Below are 17,606 nucleotides of genomic sequence, written 5' to 3' on the forward strand. Positions count from 1 at the left end.
GTGTGAGAGCGCGCGTGCGCGCACGCACACACACACACACACACACGCGCACACACACACACACACACACACACACACACACACACACACACACACACACACACACACACAGATCAGTTGAGTAACTTTAAAGGCGATTAGAAGCACACGATCTCTCATTCTTTCCTCAGACAGATACTCTTCTTAATGAGCCTGAACTTGTGTGAATGCTCATTCTCTCTCTTACACACACACACACACACACATGAATTAAGACTTGCTCTGTGACCCCGCCCCTCCCCATCCCCCTCCCCCAACAAACCCCTAAAGTCAGGTTTAGCGGTCCAGGCTTGGACGCAAGCAGTGGAAGTTGAGGGACGAGTTCGGATCACTGCAGCATGAGCTGCTTGAGATTGTCATGCAAGATGGTGTCCTTGACATCCCGGAAGACGAGGCGAATGTTCTCAGTGTTGATGGCCGTGGTGAAGTGGTGGTAGAGCGGCTTGTTCTGTTGTTCGCGGCGTTGGTTGCGGAAGCACGTGACGAGGAACTTCTGCACGTCTTCCAAGCTGTGCGGGTCACCCTCGTACTCGGGGAAGAAGTCCTTGATGGCCACGGTCTTGACTTTCTCCTCCAGCAGGTCGGTCTTGTTCAGGAACAGGATGATGGAGACGTTGCTGAACACGCGGTTGTTGACGATGGTGCCGAAGATGTTGAGCGACTCCGTCAGCCTGTTGGTCAGGCGGTCCTCCATCAGCACCTGGTCGAACTCGCTCGATGAAACCAGAAAGAGGATAGAGGTGACGCTGTCGAAGCACTCGAACCAACGACGGCGCTCGGACCGCTGTCCGCCCACATCAACCATCTTAAACGGGACGTTCTTGATCTCGAAGTCGTACTCATGGATGCCTTTGGTGGGCCTGCGCGCCAGTAAGATGTCCTGCTGACTCGGCAGATAGTCCTGTGGTGGAGATACAGGAAGGCAATAAATCATTAGTGTGGTTTTTTTTTGTTCCCTAGACCATACCCTACATCCCACTAAACTCTGTTTACTTTTGATTTTTATTAATCGTACCATTTCAATAACTTTTAACATAACTGAGACAAATTTTTGATCCTGTATATTTTTTACATTTTATTTTCTTAAATAATGTTATGTAAAGTAATTTCTTTTTTGATCAAAGTTTTTTCATTTATTTTCAAACTATACAGAAGAAAACACAACAAAAGAGAACTAAACAAACCCCCCCCCCCCAACACCAGACAAACACAAGGATGCCATAACATTTAGATTTAGAAAAATCTTCCCCACAACCTTCCTTTAAAGTACAATATTATCTGCGTTCATGCGAATAGCAAAAGTTAAGAAAGACTAATATATTATAGAAATATATAGAATGTGCCAGTAGATCCTCTAACTGTATAGCAAATTTTCTCCAGCTTGAGGAAGTAAATCACTTTCCTTATCCAGCGGCTAAATGTTGGTGGATCAGGGTCGTTCCATTTAGTCAAAATCAGTCTCCTAGTCAAGAGGGAGCAGAAGGCCAACATTTTAATTTTCCTTTGGTTAAAACTAGTGTTTTCTAAGGGCACACCAAACAATGCAATAAATTGGGATGGCTCTACTATCTCTCCAAATATTCCAGAAAAGTCCAGAACATACAGCATGCAGAAGAGTTGTGGGAGCCTGTCTGCATCTATCACATGTGGTGTCTATATCGGTTTTAATCTTTATGTCTGACTTTTGACCAATGTAGATGATGCACAATCTTAAATTGTATTACAGCATGTCTAAGGCAAATGGATGATGAGAAAATTCCCGGTATTATTTTGTGCCAGATTTACTCTGAAATTGGTATGTAATGTAATTTCTGCTAGACAAAATTAACAAAATTACCATTTATTGATGTATTTATTTATACACAATTCTTTTTTTTTTTCATAATTTCGTACCACTAAATATTCTACATGGTCCCAGATTTAACTTAAATTATATAAATTTAGGTTTTTTTTTTTCAAAATGTACATTCCATTACTGATACAAGAGATAATAGACTAGACTAGAAAGTATTAGGCCTTTTACGGGCGTTAAAATCCATTGTTTTTCTTGCGTTCGTAGTGTCCGGTGAGCGCTGATCAAGCGGCGAGTGTTTTCTACACATAGGAGTCAATGAGAGTGTTCACACGGGCTTTGGTGATGTGCGTTTGTCTGGCTGCACGTGTATACAAGGTTAAAAAAATGTTGCAGCTTTTTCTTGGCGGTCAAATCCCAAGGAACGCGAGGAAACCGCTTCTAGTGCGTTTTCTTCGCGTTCATTTTACGCTTCGGAGGACCGGATATATCCCATGATCCTACATGCTATACATAGGGAAATACGGAAAAAGGCAAAATAAAATAAAATAAATTGTTATATGTAAATAATTTTTTCATAAACCACAAAAAAAAAAAAAACTTCCTTTAATCCGTCGTTGTGCAGTCAGAGAGTGAACCCAGTAGTGGCGGGCTTTCATATCCAGTTCCCGACACACTGCCCCCTCAGGTTAACACACAAACTACAATTTGGGCTGCAGGCTGACAATAGACAGAGCCAAACGAACGCCGGTGTAGAAGTCAATCAAGCACCACTACAAAATGCAACATAAATATCTAGAACGTTCAGAGCAAGTTCGTTTATCCAGAAATTTAAGGACCATGTGAACAAGGCCTTAAACATCTATTTTACCATATTGTTGTTTCAAATATTTTTTAAAGATATTGAGTTGCATCGTAATCGAAATCCAGGGCTCCATTCTCTTTAAAATGGAACGGTTTACATGTACTCTCGTATTGACATTCGGGCAAGAGCGTAAAATCCAAAAAGGATGAGGTTACACATCAGATAAACCCCTTCGTGTATATCTATAGTGCGTAGGAGGATATGGAGTGTTGCAGCAGTACTGTATGAGGTAATACTACACACACACTCCATAAATACATTTAACGACAGGCTGAAAGGAAATCCGTAACACACATTTACTTTCACTTTCTGAATTGGGGGGGGGGGGGGGGGGGGGGGGGGCTAACTGATAAAACCCACAGTAAACAGGTGACGTAAAAAAATTTAAAATAAGCAGGACAACTAAAGTGCCTGGACACAGAAATGTGCTTGTCCTGGGTCCAACTAGTCACCTTTGGAAATGGAAACATGCACTGTTTGATGTCCTGCCTATGTGTGTGCATGTGTGTGTTTCCATTGTGAGCACCTGCAACACATAACACTGGCTAAATGAGCAAAAAATGTTTCACTTGGAGTAGGCTTTAGCAACAAAAAAGAAAAAAAAAGGGGGGGGGGGCGTTGAGTGAGTGAGAGACACTCGGAAATTCTGTGTGCGATGGAAACACACATAAAGTTCACACCTTTGTTGCAGGAACATTTCCAATAGAGATTAACACACACTACACACACAGATCAGCCATGACTTTAAAACCACCTAAGTTTTGGGTTCTTCTTATGCTGTCAGGGCCCCTTAGGGTGTGGCTCTAATGGACCTCTAGGGCGGTGCTGTGGTGTCTGGCAAACGGAGTGGATTCCTTTGGGTGCTCTGTGTTATGGGGCGGGGCCTCCGTGGATGAGGGTTGTTTGTCCAGCGCATCACATGGGTAATCAATCAGATCGAGATTAAGAGAGTTGGGAGGGGGATGGGGGTGGGGGTCCTGTATGTGGCGGGTTGCTGTGCACTTTTAGGGTGAGTCTAGGGTGCTCATGTCCCTGTCCTCAGTTTACTGATAATCAATTATGTGTTTTTTTTTGTTTTTTTAATTCACTTGGTGTCTGTGTTAATGTTATGGCTGATTGGTGTGTACATGTTCTTCCATAAACCCTTTATAAAAAAAAACAACAACAACAAAAAAAAAAAAAACAGGGGCTTTACCAGTGGAAGACACCAAAAATCTAAAAAAAAAAAAAATCCCCTAATGCTGCGGTTAGTAAGCAGGCGCATCAGCACACTCGCGCACATGCGTAATATATACATTGTCACTTAGTCATCTGTACATAGCCACTTCTATAGTAACATCTGACACAAGGACTTCAAAAGTTTAAGTCTTTTTTGCTAATTATTTGGAGAGACACTGCATCACTGTGATGTTCATCTTCGTTTCGATGACTATTTCAGCGTAAACTCAGGAACCGCACACTTCCTCTTAAGAGCGAGAGCGCTATGTGAGATGACGTCAAGTTGAGCACCTGCATCATGCAAACACAGAGAGATGGTACAACAGAGGTCTGAGGCGAGACAGCTGACGACAGAGCAGACGCAGGTGTCTGAAAGGTTTATGGCCGCTAAACAAAGAACGTTTTCCCATTCCCAGGCAAATGTATTGGTTAGAGAACAGCACATGGCACTGCAAAAGAAACTGAAAAGAGTTTCTTCAACTACTGCCTTTAAAGCTAAAAGCTCAAACATTCAATCGAAAACGACTAATGCTCATTACCAAAGATCACACATCTTACAACACTTGCAGTACTGTTGCCTGTTTGGTTTAAGTGTGACAAAGAATGACTCATAATCACGCTATCCAGCATCACTCAGAAGAAGAGCATAGGGTCCCTTTTTAGTTTCTCACGTGGGCTCAAGGAGTTTGTTCTGGTACACACACACACACATACACACGTCACTCTAGCTTATTCATTAGAGCTTTAAATCGAAAAACATAGCAAAACTTTGCCTTCACCCGTGTCTATGGTGCGAGCTAATACATTTATTCTTCATCCACCTCCGGGCTTGAAACAAAACCGTCAGCGTGAGTGCCAAGTGTGTTCACCAGCGGATATGTTCTACACAGGACTTTCACTTCCCTCTGAATGTGTGCATGTACACGTAAGCGCTCCAAGTGCAACCAATAACCGATACGTCGGGTCCAGGGGAAGCACAGTCCTAATACAGTGTGTGAGACTAGGTGTATGTGTACACATGCCTGTGTCAGAGTTTTATGAAAGGTTGTGCTTACCGGCATTCCAAGTTTTTCCAGGTTATCCAAGAAATATTTCACTGATTCACCCTGAGAGGGGGAAAAAAACAAAACAAAAACAAAAACACAGAGGTCAGTTATAACTATCACATCGGTGCCCTTGGAAAAAAAAATCAATATTCATAAAACCCAAAATGTCTGAATAAAAATAAATAAATAAATAAACAAACAAACAAATCATGTCATAGCAGGGTACACGTCTAAGTGCAGTAGAAGGTCATGACTTGAACTAATACGACATATAAGAAGACAGACATGAGCAATCTATCATCAGAGAAACCACAAAGACATGAAATAAGTTCACACTGTATCGTTTGTAGAGCCGAGTCACTGTTCATGGTAAGCTAAATAATCAAGACGTCTAAAGGGAAGTAAATCCAGCGGGTCAACACATGGTGGAGAAGTGGTGCATTAGCAAAAGGTTACAAATTACAAAACAGGAAAGAGTAATGGTGAAAAGGTGTAAGGTAGGATTTCCTCTTGGTCCCTGATTATGCATTTGAACACTACTGGTTGGGTGTTGTATTTCTGACCACACGCATCTTTTTATGGCCACAATTTACTTAACACATAATGGCAGCATCGAGCACCATAATATGCCGATTCACACAGCACACTTTGCGCACTCTGTGTCTCAGCACCCTGGGGGATGCGGTCCGATTTCACAGAAGTTATTGTCTCAGAATCTCACAGGCTTTCACAGTTTCCGAACCTTGTGAAATGAATGCCATTAAGAAAAGTGATGCCGTTCTGAGAGGGATCGGACAAGTGAGCGCTGTTAAAAATCACTGAAATCAAAACCATAACAATCTAAAGTCCGGAGCTGTGGCCTTTGCACTAGAAAGCTGCTGTTACCGCAGCTAGCAAAAAATGAGGCTGAGCTCACAGGTTTTGTGCATTTCCTTCGAAGCACGCCTAAAGGCGAGGTGTTAAAACAGGTCACTGCAGTAGAGCAGCACTCTCAGTTGGTGCTTCCTGTGAGCTTTGATATCTCAGTTCTCACACTGTTCTGTAGAAAACCCAAGTGTATCACCACTTCGTATGTGAGATAAGTCACGATCAGTGGCATGGACAGTGTATAATAACAATAATAATAATAATAATAATAATAATAATAATACAAATCTGCACATGGGCACTTTGAAACTGTAGTAAGAAAAGGTCACATCAGCAGCGTCTTCCATCTCTGAGGATGGGCGTACATAAACAAGCTTCGACTGCGCGGCTGTGTTTTTCTGTCCGTGAGCGGAAAGAGATTTTTCTGTGAGATGAGTGCGCTGCTAATGCGGTCTGCACTTCCGCTCAGATATAAACATCTCTAAAAGCTCTCACTGTCATGACTCAAGGGAGAAAGGAGAGCGCAAGAGAGAGAGAAAGAAAGAGAGCAAGAGAAAAAGAGAGGGAGAGGGAGGAAGAGAGAAAGAGGGAGGAAGTGCCACAATCGACTGTATCTGCTTCACTGTAATAGAGAACGAGTGTTTAAAAAGAATACATCATAAAAATTAACATGCTAAAGAGTTGCTTATGTTGTAAACGAAGATTGCTTACAAATAACTTAAAAATGAAATAATAACACACACAAGTGGGTACTTGAATGATTCTGTGAGCCAGTGATAAACTAGGAAAAAATCTGACACCCTAAATAAATTTTCAAGTTAATGCCAACTTTCTCCAATATAGCAACGTTATTGGTGTGTCTTCTGTAAATAAGCACTAATGGTTTATAGTATGTGGTGAGTGGTGGTTCTGTGGTCAGAAACAACCTGTTAATGAAAAAAAGGTCGGAGCAGAATGGCCACAGCGGTTTTAACTGCCTAGGAGGCTATACGTCTATATAGGGATTCCTATTAAAGTGGTTGGAGAGGAAACATACTAACATAGAAACAAGTCACAAAATGACTTGTCCCAGAGGATAAAATTTTCACCAAAAATGAAGAGAGTGAGTGTGTGCGTCTCTCTCACCAGTTGAAATTCACGGCGGCGGTCATAGGCATGCTGTATACCACTGTCGGCCCACAAAGCACGAACTGCTGGCAGAAACTGCAGAAAGATTTTAGACTCCACCATGCCCTGAGCCGAGCGTGTGTCAAAACTCATCAGTGCCTCGCCGTGGGTCTGATTTTTTTCGTCGCCCCATGGGATGTGTAGCTTTTCCCGTGCATCCACTAGGACACGAATACCTGAGAGAGAGAGAGAAAGGGATCACAACCGTCACTATTATAAACAGTACAGATAGTACAAAAATCATTCAGGACACTGCATACACTCAATGGCTGTCATGACGTTATGATTCCCTCATGCCTCCCAGTTCATGAGGCTTCAAAACATTTTTCCTAGTTCACAATAAATTGGGAGCTGGATTGGTTGAAACCGGCCATACCTGTTCCTACGAACGCAAAATAACGGTGGTGTTGAAGCTATGATCATTAACTCTCAACACACCACAGACACCAGTCTGTGAAAATGGCACTTAATACACGTTTAATGCTGCTTACTCTAAACTGAAAGCTTACATCTTTTTTATTTTTTAGAAAGTTCCATTAAACAAGATAAACAGGAAGCAGTAGCAGACATTTAAACAGGTGAGGAGAGATATGCTCTGTCTTAAGCAGGAGTTCTGTCCTAACATAACGTGTAAGAGTTCTCCACCTCTTTGTAGGTCACTACAGGACAGATGGTCACCGTTTAGTTTTTTTTCGAAAGTGGAAGGGCGTCCTTCATCGACAGTCATCTAGAGAGAAGGGCTGATTGTGATCTTTTAAATTCCTGACTAGACAACTGAAGCACAAAGCAAAAAGCTTAGAGAGTAAAGGTGGGTAGGGGACAAAAATATAAACTCAAGATAAGACGTTTTACAAAAAACAATGCATTCTGACGTCCAGGTTACAAACCTAAGCCTGTTGGAAACAGCAGACGCAATAGTAAACTTTTTTTTTTTTTTTAAACACCATGAACAAATGAATCATTTTGGACAGGAGGCCTTGAGATACACTGACGATTAACCGCAACAAAAATCTCGCACACGTGATCACATCTTTCCTTTTAAGTCTTGTGTGTGCAGGCCTGCATGCCCTCAGGAACATTCCCAAATCTCCAGAAATCTCTAATATACACTGGGTCAAGTCCAAAATCCGCAGTGCGAGGACAAGTCCATGCTTGTTTATCCGTGTGCAAACAAACAGTTTAACCCTTTTATTTCCTGTTTCAGGACAAAAATAGAACAGACTTTAAAAATGATCAAAAACAAAACTTTTTTTTTTTTTATTGCTTTAAACTCTTGCTAACAACTCTTTTGCACACAGCAAATTGCACCCTGAACATGACCGGATTTTCTAGAGAAGAAATCTCACCGCGAACATAAAGTTTTAAAGGAGATCATCAGGGTGTTTAGCATTGCTGTGCATAAAATCGTTTAACATGACAGCTCAGCTGTGAGACCCGACGGACTGGGTGTTTTGGCTCCGACGTGTCTAGTGGACGCCACTTTAATCCTTCAGACGTATATAATATACTCAAGTAAGTGTGTGAATAAGGACTTTTAGCTCAATTTAACTCAAGCTTGCTTTTTATCAAACAATTTTACAAACTTCTTCAAAATTAATTATAAAATAAACGGCAAAAAAGGGAAACTCCAACATCTGAGCCTATCGCAACACAGTGGGGAGGTTTTTTCTGCATGAAAAAAACTACAACTTGGTCAAGCTCACAGCGGAGCTGCCTACCCTGAGATTTATATTTATGCTTTCACTATTGATATGAACTATTACTGCCCAGTGACATGTACAGTTACAGAGAACAAAACTACTACTATACAAATGTCCACAACAGTGTTCATTATTTAAGTCACACTGCATTCAAATCAACATAGTCGCTTTGGAAACCTTCGGCTTTTGTTCGATAGCGCTCATTAACGTAGCGGACTTAAAATATGCTACAATATTGCGAACTAGTATAATATCTACATGTCTAAACTTAAAGTTGCGATGAAAATAAGATTTGTAGGGCAAATATGTATTCGGTAACATGCTTTGGCGCGCAGTGAAAGCGTTAGATGTTGAGCTTCAGTCTCTTCTCACCGTTGAGACACAAATGCCCAAAAAGATGATCAGAAGAGCAACAAATGATAAGTAAGTTATTAGATAAGACAAGGGCAAAGAGCCACGTCAATGTAGCAGCGACATTTCAACTGTGGAGAGATCTCTGTGAGCTCAAAGGCATAAAGAGGGATGAAAAGTTTGTTCTGTTCCTGCTGAACAGGTAACATTCACTTTTTTTAACATAAACAATGGGTGTGTATTATTTTTTCCCTTTTGGTAAAGTTTGTGCTGGGTAATCCCAATTTGTTAGTTTCACAGTCAGTAGTCTGATAACCCACAACCCAGCTAATGTTACTAGACCTGTCTTTGTTTGGTCGAACATTAGATCATGTTTGTTTGTACAATGTTTGCCCATGGTTTTAGATCTATGAAGCTCCCAAAACACACATTTGCTGGTACAATGGGATTGTTTGGATTGATGCATTATTGAAAATGCTATGCTAGGCAACTGTTGTTTTGGTAATGCTGGTCCATGAGTTTGGGGGTGGTTTAGGTTAAAAAGCTAAAACAACACATAAGCGCATGGCACAGGGAAACAAATACAGATAAAGTGTGACATGTAACAGGAAAAAAAAAAATCAGTTTATGTAAAATACAGATGTATTAACTACAACAAAAACACACAGATTCAGCACGCTGACCCAGTGTCTACAGCCAAGAGGGAATAAGACAACAAGCCATTTTCCGTGCAACACACAAAGAAGTAACAGAGCGACAACAGCACCATAACACATTTGCATAAAGTTAAGATTTGAATAATGCTCATCATTAACACTGTAATCATTGTGGCTCCGAGGACAAAACACACACTGAAATTGCACAGTAACGTCTAGCTTTGCTGCCTTCTAGTTTGATATACATAGAGGAAGGATGAGGGTTGCCAGACATCAGCAAAATTCCCACAATCATTACAACTCAAAGGGAAAATGTTCAGGCACAGGAACAGGTAGACAGTTTCCTCCTTTTTTCGGTCACTTTGGAAAAAAACAATTTGTTATTATATAAAACTTAGGTTATATATTTATATAAATTTTATTTTATTATTTTTTTTTTATACACACAGACTCAAGAATTTTCTTAATTCTTTTAGGAAATATTCCACGACATAAGAAGAGATTTTTTGCGTATTTCTTTTTGCCGTTTTATGCAATTTTAGTGAATACACCACCATAGATCTCAAGAATGTTGGCAAGGATGGTAGCAAGAAGAAGGCGGAGTGACTTTCAGTTTCATTTTTAAAACAATGCCAAGAGGAATCATACTGTACATTAAGGTTAAGTGAGGGTTTAATGACTATTTATTTCATATTTTACTTCACTTGCATGTCATTTTAAAATGTTTTGATTGTTTCTATATTATAATGATGGCTGGAACAGAATCTCCATTTACATAATTTTTTTATGGAAAAATGCTTCACGAAATACCAAATATGAAATTTTGGCTTAAGAAATCGCCTCCCGAGCGGGTTAAATTCCGATCCCAAGGTAGCGTGGTGTGCACATTAGACAGAAAGCTTGCCAGAAAAGGTCCACACGACATCTGAAGTCACCACTGTTTGAGCATTCAGCAGATACAGATGTAGATAACGGGTGTGCGTTACACCCCGACACAAGTCACACGCCTACACTAATAGGCTGAATAATTAGCGTTTTCTTTATAACTCTTCTCGATGTTACACAGCCACGTGAAGATCAAGACACTAAAGAAGAACCTTCACTTAGTCCGTGTTGACTTTATTGAGGTCGCAAACACCATATGCTATAAAAAACTGACAGACAATGATAAATCATAAATATATGCTTCCATTAAGTCTGTATTAAAGCAATTAACTAACCAACTGGCATGCCGGAAACGCCAACAGTACGTTAGCTACCACTTTTAAATCAATATTCCTTGTGCAGTGTAACCATGACAACAACCGATTTTGACTAGCTCTGCATTCAAGCGTTACTCACAATTTAACCAACATATTATCTAATAAAGGATAAAATTATTGATCTCAAACTGTAAAACAAAAACAGGATGAGTTATGTCTGGTGTAAGCAGATGTAACCATAGTGACAATCTTACTTTCTTCCTGCTGAGACCTTTACACTTAAGGGATTTTATAGGAGTTGCACCGACAACACAAGATCTGTTCCGAGAACTGACGCATCATATACCGCGATTAAAAAAAAAGATCACCATATTAGTTAGAACAGTAAATTTATTACATGGTTGCACATGTCAATCTTGGCATGAAAATCTTTACAGTAATAAGATGCCTGGAAATCCCCTCAATGAGTATCAGCCACAACTACTCATAAGCACTGAGTTATATAATATCACCACCAATGACATCACATCCGCTATTCAAGGAAACACCACTGTTTGACACTATTAGTACTTTATTTTTACCCAGATGGTTCAGATTAGCAAAATAATTCCCCCAGTATGCATGTCCTCAGTAGTTCCACCCCCAAGCAAGCTGTGCCATACTGTACTCGAGAAAAGCCCCCACGCTTAATTATGCTGGTTACTCTCCTTTCTCAGGTTAGTCAGAAGGTAGTTATGGATTACTTTTGCTAGTTTAATACTCTGCCCCGTCACTCATAGAGACTTTAGACAATCATACACGGCTAAAGGTAAGTTTTTCTTAACCGATGGCCAACACGTTAACAATGAAGGACATTTCTCCCTCAGTTTATGTTGTGGCTTGAGTGGCTATGAGCACACAGGCGTGTGTGGGTTATAATGTGGGCAGGTGTGGCTTCTAATGCATACGATTTCCAACTAATTGGTGTTTAAAGTGGGAGTGTGTGTAATAAAAGGGTTTGATACTAATTCACTTACAGAGTTTAAAAAAATTTCAACGCGCACAATTTTTTGATCACGTACTTCCGTATAAATGTGTTTCCGTTGCGACATTCGGAAGCTTTTACGTTCGCTTTAGAATCTCTTTTATATATGAGGCTGATTAGCAGATCAGCATTCCTGGCCAGTCAAACGAAAAAACAGCCAATTCAGGTCACTGGCCAACTGATCATTTCATCTGCATTATAAATGTAAAAAAAAAACAAAAACAAAAAAAAAAACACGACTTTGGGGTCAGTGTAGTGAGACATCAATTTATAGCTAAGCTAACCCTTTATTACAGCTGGGTTGTCAAGGTTTTCACTACATGCAAAACAACCCATATTTGTTAACATTTTTAGTCAGTCAAATTCCTAACGGTCGTTAATCAATTAATGATTAATTAAACATTTCTAAACTATGAACTTATGCACCGGGAAGAAGGCAGCCTGTAATGTCCTCTACACTTCCTTTCATGTTTATCTTTACAGTCATCAATAACAACGAACTTGTCCTACTTTCACTGGAAACCAGCAAACCCTAAAGCTCTAGAGAAACTCTATACATAGCTGGACATCAAAAACCATACTCTGTGTGATTGTGCTTTACAATGAACAATGCTTTCCACAAAGCTGGTATTAAAATAGCACAATGAGTAAAAACATAATTTGTAAAAAGACCAATGCAGACAGTTGATGGTACTTTCAACTTAAACTTCTTCTTTAACGAGTTATTTTAAGTGGTGCAACAAAACCCCCGAACAATTGTGTTTATTTTAATAATATTTATTTTTTTGTTTTTGTGTACAATGCCTGTCCTCGACACACCCACACAGAATCATAACTATTCCTCGTTTTTCATAGGGCTCAGAACCAATGACATTGATTCTGCACTTCTCAAAATCATTCCTGATTTTTAATAGCTGCAAAGTCTAAACCTTCTGAGAGAGGCAGTCAGGTTTAAGGTTGAAATATCATAGTTCCTAGTGGGCTTTTACAAGCCCCTGAACCACTAACCCCACCACAACACCAAAAGCACGAGTGCTTCATAAAGATATCTTACATTTGGTAATACAAAAGCATCTAATACACATTGGAACTTGCGCAAGTGTCTCTTTTTTCCTGTCAATAGTCTGCTCCACACTCCAGTGCAGTAGGTGTTGGTATTGCAGCAAATGCCCATAAACTCAAAAGAAGCAATAGCAATACTTTCACTAAATGCAAAATGCAAGCAGTTTCTATTATCTGCAAAGGCTGTGATATGATTTTAGGAAATTTAAAATTTGAATTGATGTGAATTCTTGATTGATTCTGAATTAAAAAGTGACCACACTATTTAATTATTTGAATCAATCAACCAATGATTGCTTAAACTGCATCACCGACTGAATCTAACAGCTGTAGTGTTCATGACCATCAAAAAAAACTTTTAGTTTTAATGATACCTCATGCTTTGATTAGTGTGGGTTGCTACAGCCACACGACTCATTCATGCGTGCGTGAGTAACCTCAAGATTTCTCAACTGTACAAAGGGTGCCAAGACTTCTGTAGGGCATGGTACACTTGGGAAGGGTATTGTGTTTCTTATTATCTATTTAAATGCACTAAAAAGACCCATATTGTGCTGTATATATTTTCCAGGAGTACTATAACTGTCTAATTATACAAGGAGGCATTTGAGACACAGCCTGTTACTTACTATATAGGTGCCCTCAGATCTGTATGAAATTATTTCAACACTGTGTATTGCACCACAACTCCAACAGGGAACCATTTGAGAGCCATATTTCTTCTTCCTCGGTGTAGTATATAAAGTATAACAGATTTTACAGTCTAGGGCCACCAGCAAGTCATTTGGCTTCAACGTCCTACTGAGTTTAACACACAATCATTCAGGATATAAATTCTCTTTATGATCTCTGAACGATTTCATGTCCCCATGTTGTCTTCTTATGTTGTGTTGTCCTCCCACTGCCCTGCAACATGTGGCCGATAAGAAGCCATTTGCAACCAAGAGCTATACTCGATATTATTTGTAATATAAGCCATACTGACTTTACAAACCTATACAGCCTGAGATATGTCTAATGAGTAATTTTAAAGGACTAAAATTAAATTACATTCACAAATAAGAGTAAATAAATGTGCTTTTTCATTGTTAAAACATCACCAAGGCACAGACAGAAACTTGACCCTGGGCTCGGTTTTATTACCAATCTGACTCTGAAAGTTTCTTCTGAAAAATTTTAAAAAACAAAAGCAGTAATGTCAACAAAAATGTTGACTACATCTTCACGTCATTCTACAATACACATTATGGTCAGTGAATCGGATCAGAAGAGCCACAGAATCTGAGAAACGCATGCATTTTTTGGCACTCACATGACTTTGTGTTGCCTGGGGTCTAATAATAACACAAATTGAGTAACTGCAACGCTCTTCGAGAAACCGCAAGCAAACACTTTAGGTTTAGGGACAGTAAAGAAGGGAACTACATGATAATATCATTTCTAAATATTTAATTTAGACTGAGAGACGGCACTGAAAGGCAAATCACAGGTTTGTATTCATGTGCTCATTCTAACACATTAGATTTTTTTCTACAATATATACATTTTTCTAACAAAACAATCACTGATATGGTTACATTTTCCACAAGATGTTTATTAACATTGAAAAAAAAGTTTTCCAACAGGGAAACTGTCCTCAAAGTGGTTTGTCAGTAATCCAAGAATCTGCTTTTGTCATATCAATGTCATGAACAAGACAGAGGGAAAAAATTATGGTGCAAAAGCTTTAAATATTTTGATCAGAGGAAATAATTTTTAACCAATCTTTTGATATTTTTATAATTGACTTATATTTCCATGTATGACATAATTCTGCTATTTTATTTTATCAGTGGCAAAACTGCCGTGGTTGAAGAACAGTTATGTGGACATGAATCACACCACATGTTCATTATTTTCCTATAACAGCACAAATCATGTTTCTGAACAGCTCATACTCAGGGCCTGGTGTGTGTGTCAAAAGTTCCTCTATTATCTAAAGTGAATGATAACAGATTAAGACAACGGACTTTAATATAACAAATATAAGTGGTGTGTGTAAAAGGGGTTGGGTCATGCTGGTCCAGGGAATTAATCCACAGTTAGGTATAGTTTTCCTATAAGAGCACAGTCCAGAGTGTTATTTCTTACACATACTGAATAGTCGAGAATTAATTAATTTAATAATATTATTACAAGTAAAAAGCGTAAGTACTATAGAAGTAATTGTGAGTAATTTTTAGGCCTGATGTCCAAACCTACTTTAGCATGTTTTACTTTGTCAGGTGATATTTAGTAACGCTAACACTATACACAACCTAGTGTTACTATACAATAATAATAAATAAAATTAACATACAAGTACATAAATTAAAACGTGAATAAACTCAAGTAAAGGCTTAAAATAAACATTATTACAGACGAAAATTAAGTGTTGCTTGGTGTGTTCTAAAACATAGCTGTTTTGGTTGTTAGCATTTCAGACATCCAGATTGCTATGGCTAAGGCTAACCAGACACCGTGTTTGTTACTTCTTTAAAGAAAAACATATATACGTTCTATTTAACTTGTTATTTTCTTCACAAATTTTCAAATACTTGCATTTTAACAATGCGACACTAAACAATCATTGTTTACCGCTTTTATTTTGTTTAAGTCACGACGCTTCAAAACAAACATGGGCGTTTCTTCCACTTTTAGTTTGGGACACACCAATACTAGCCAGTTAGCTTTAGCTTGGCGTTAGAGCTCAGAAACCGTCCGCGCCGATTGAAGTGCACTCAGAAGTGTGCGCGAGCGGATCATGTATCAAAACGCATACAGTACAGTTATGTAGGGAGCGTGCTGGTGTTTGGGTTACGGCCTTAACAACTTCCACGCCACTGTTACACACAACCCCGAGGGATTAAAACGAAACAAAAGCAGGTTATAACATATTAACAAAATGGTTCTCCAGCACCCACCTTTGATAACGTTACTGTAGATAGTCGGTCGGAACTCCTCTCGGGCCAGCTGGTCGAAATCCTGTCCGTGTATGATGCGCATCTGCTTGAGGAAAGTGGACTTGCCGCTTTCGCCGGCGCCGAGCAAAAGTATCTTCACTAGTCGTTTTACGTACGTTTTGTCCTTCGAAATACATCTGTCGATCTCTTTGGATATCCTTAACTGCTCCGCTTCGCTGGTGTTGAGTAGACATTTGGGGAAACATACGGATAGAAAGGACCGGGACGGCAGGAAATCCGCCATCTTTGTAACACAAACTTTCATCGATACAAGTAGGGAGGGGATAAGCAGAGCAGAGCTGCGCGCGCCACACGCACACTCGCACAAACACACGCACGCTCACAGCAGGAGATCTGTGGGCGCGAGGTAAAAGCGCGTGCACGATCCTGAGCTGCCTACTTTCAAACGTTTATTCACAGACGAAGCAATGTATTGCTATAAATAACTCCCTGGAGGTCTACTGGCTTATTAATAATAATAATAATAATAATAATAAATCTCAAAATTTCCTCTAAAGGTGTGTAGAAGTCAGTGTTTAGTACTTGGGTTGAGAGACAGTTTAACCAAAACACTTCCCTGACTAAATAATGTAAATAGATTAGTTTTTAAAAATGTAAATAGATTTTAAAAACCAGTGGGAATAAATCCCAGCTTTATAGTGGTTTTAGACTGATAAATTATACCGGAGGCAGTGCAGGAGGTGGTATTGCTGCCTTCAGTTCCACATGTGTGCTTATGGTGCCTTGTGTATTCCTGCCTCACACCCAGTGTTCCCAGTACAGTCTCCAGATCCACCTAAGCTACAAGGGCCAGGGCTTGCATGACCCTCCATTGCCATTGAGCTGCCATTACCATTGCCATTAGCTCAGTGGTAGGTTTCTCGTCTGTCATGCAGAAGGCCCTGGTTCAATTCCCACCCAGTGCCTAAACCCACTGAATGCAGTGTTGATCCCAGGCCCAGATAAAACAAAAATGGGAGGGTTGCGCCAGCAGTCTGATGTAAAACCTGTGCTAAGTCATGTGTGGTTTGGAGCAGCCGAAAGATTGACAACAACTACTAAGTTGTAATCTAATCAATCAAGTAAAGGGCAGCAGCACAGTGTATAAAATCACAGAGACAAAGCTTAAGGTATGAAGTAAATTGGCAGTATAAAAAGGACAAGAATGTGGGAAAAATGTGATAATGTGATTTGACTGTTGCATGTTCCCTTGTTCCAGGCAGCATGGCAACAAGTTCAGAAACTGCTTATCTCCTGGGATTTTTACGCAAAATGCACAAAAACAGTGACACACAATTCACAAAAACATTAAGTAAACTTAAATAACTTTGTTGAGAGAGATCATAGGAGAATGGCCAGATTGGTTTGCAGACTGGAAAGCTACAGTTTGTCAAGAAAAAAAAAAATCTAACCAAGGGAAGCAGAATCGAATCTTATCCTTGAGGCACACTGGCTGGAACAGAGAAAATTTCATAAGTTCAGACTCCTGTTAGCCAAAACTGAAATCTTTTGAAGACTAGAATGTTAAAGATGGGAAACACGGTGGCTAATCTGATGAATCTGGATTTCTGCAGCATCATGATGTCAGAATTGAAACTGAGAAATTGAAACTGGTGGTGGTGTTGAAATGGTATGG

At 39.7% G+C, this 17,606-nt stretch overlaps 1 protein-coding gene across 1 annotated transcript; it reads right to left on the reverse strand.

Moving 5' to 3' along the window:
- Positions 1–59: 59 nt before the first annotated feature.
- Positions 60–16,280, reverse strand: gna13b (guanine nucleotide binding protein (G protein), alpha 13b). Its single transcript, XM_053515222.1, has 4 exons — positions 15,932–16,280; positions 6,953–7,170; positions 4,970–5,020; positions 60–940 (listed from the first exon to the last, which is right to left on the reverse strand). The coding sequence occupies exons 1-4, from the start codon at positions 16,233–16,235 to the stop codon at positions 368–370; spliced, it is 1,146 nt and encodes a 381-aa protein (XP_053371197.1). The 5' UTR covers positions 16,236–16,280; the 3' UTR covers positions 60–367.
- Between the last annotated feature and the right edge of the window lie 1,326 nt (positions 16,281–17,606).

This window comes from Clarias gariepinus, chromosome 16, assembly GCF_024256425.1.
Source record: "Clarias gariepinus isolate MV-2021 ecotype Netherlands chromosome 16, CGAR_prim_01v2, whole genome shotgun sequence".
In the NCBI taxonomy this organism is placed as follows: domain Eukaryota; kingdom Metazoa; phylum Chordata; class Actinopteri; order Siluriformes; family Clariidae; genus Clarias; species Clarias gariepinus.

What these genes read in the sequence shown, in the direction of transcription:
- gna13b (XM_053515222.1), bottom strand. Translation starts at nt 16,235, where the DNA reads ATGAAAGTTTGTGTTACAAAGATGGCGGATTTCCTGCCGTCCCGGTCC. An exon ending in CTACAGTAACGTTATCAAAG is followed by an intron (nt 7,171 to 15,931) that starts GTGGGTGCTGGA and finishes TCTCTCTCTCAG; the next exon opens with GTATTCGTGTCCTAGTGGAT. An exon ending in TGGAAAAACTTGGAATGCCG is followed by an intron (nt 941 to 4,969) that starts GTAAGCACAACC and finishes TCTCCACCACAG; the next exon opens with GACTATCTGCCGAGTCAGCA.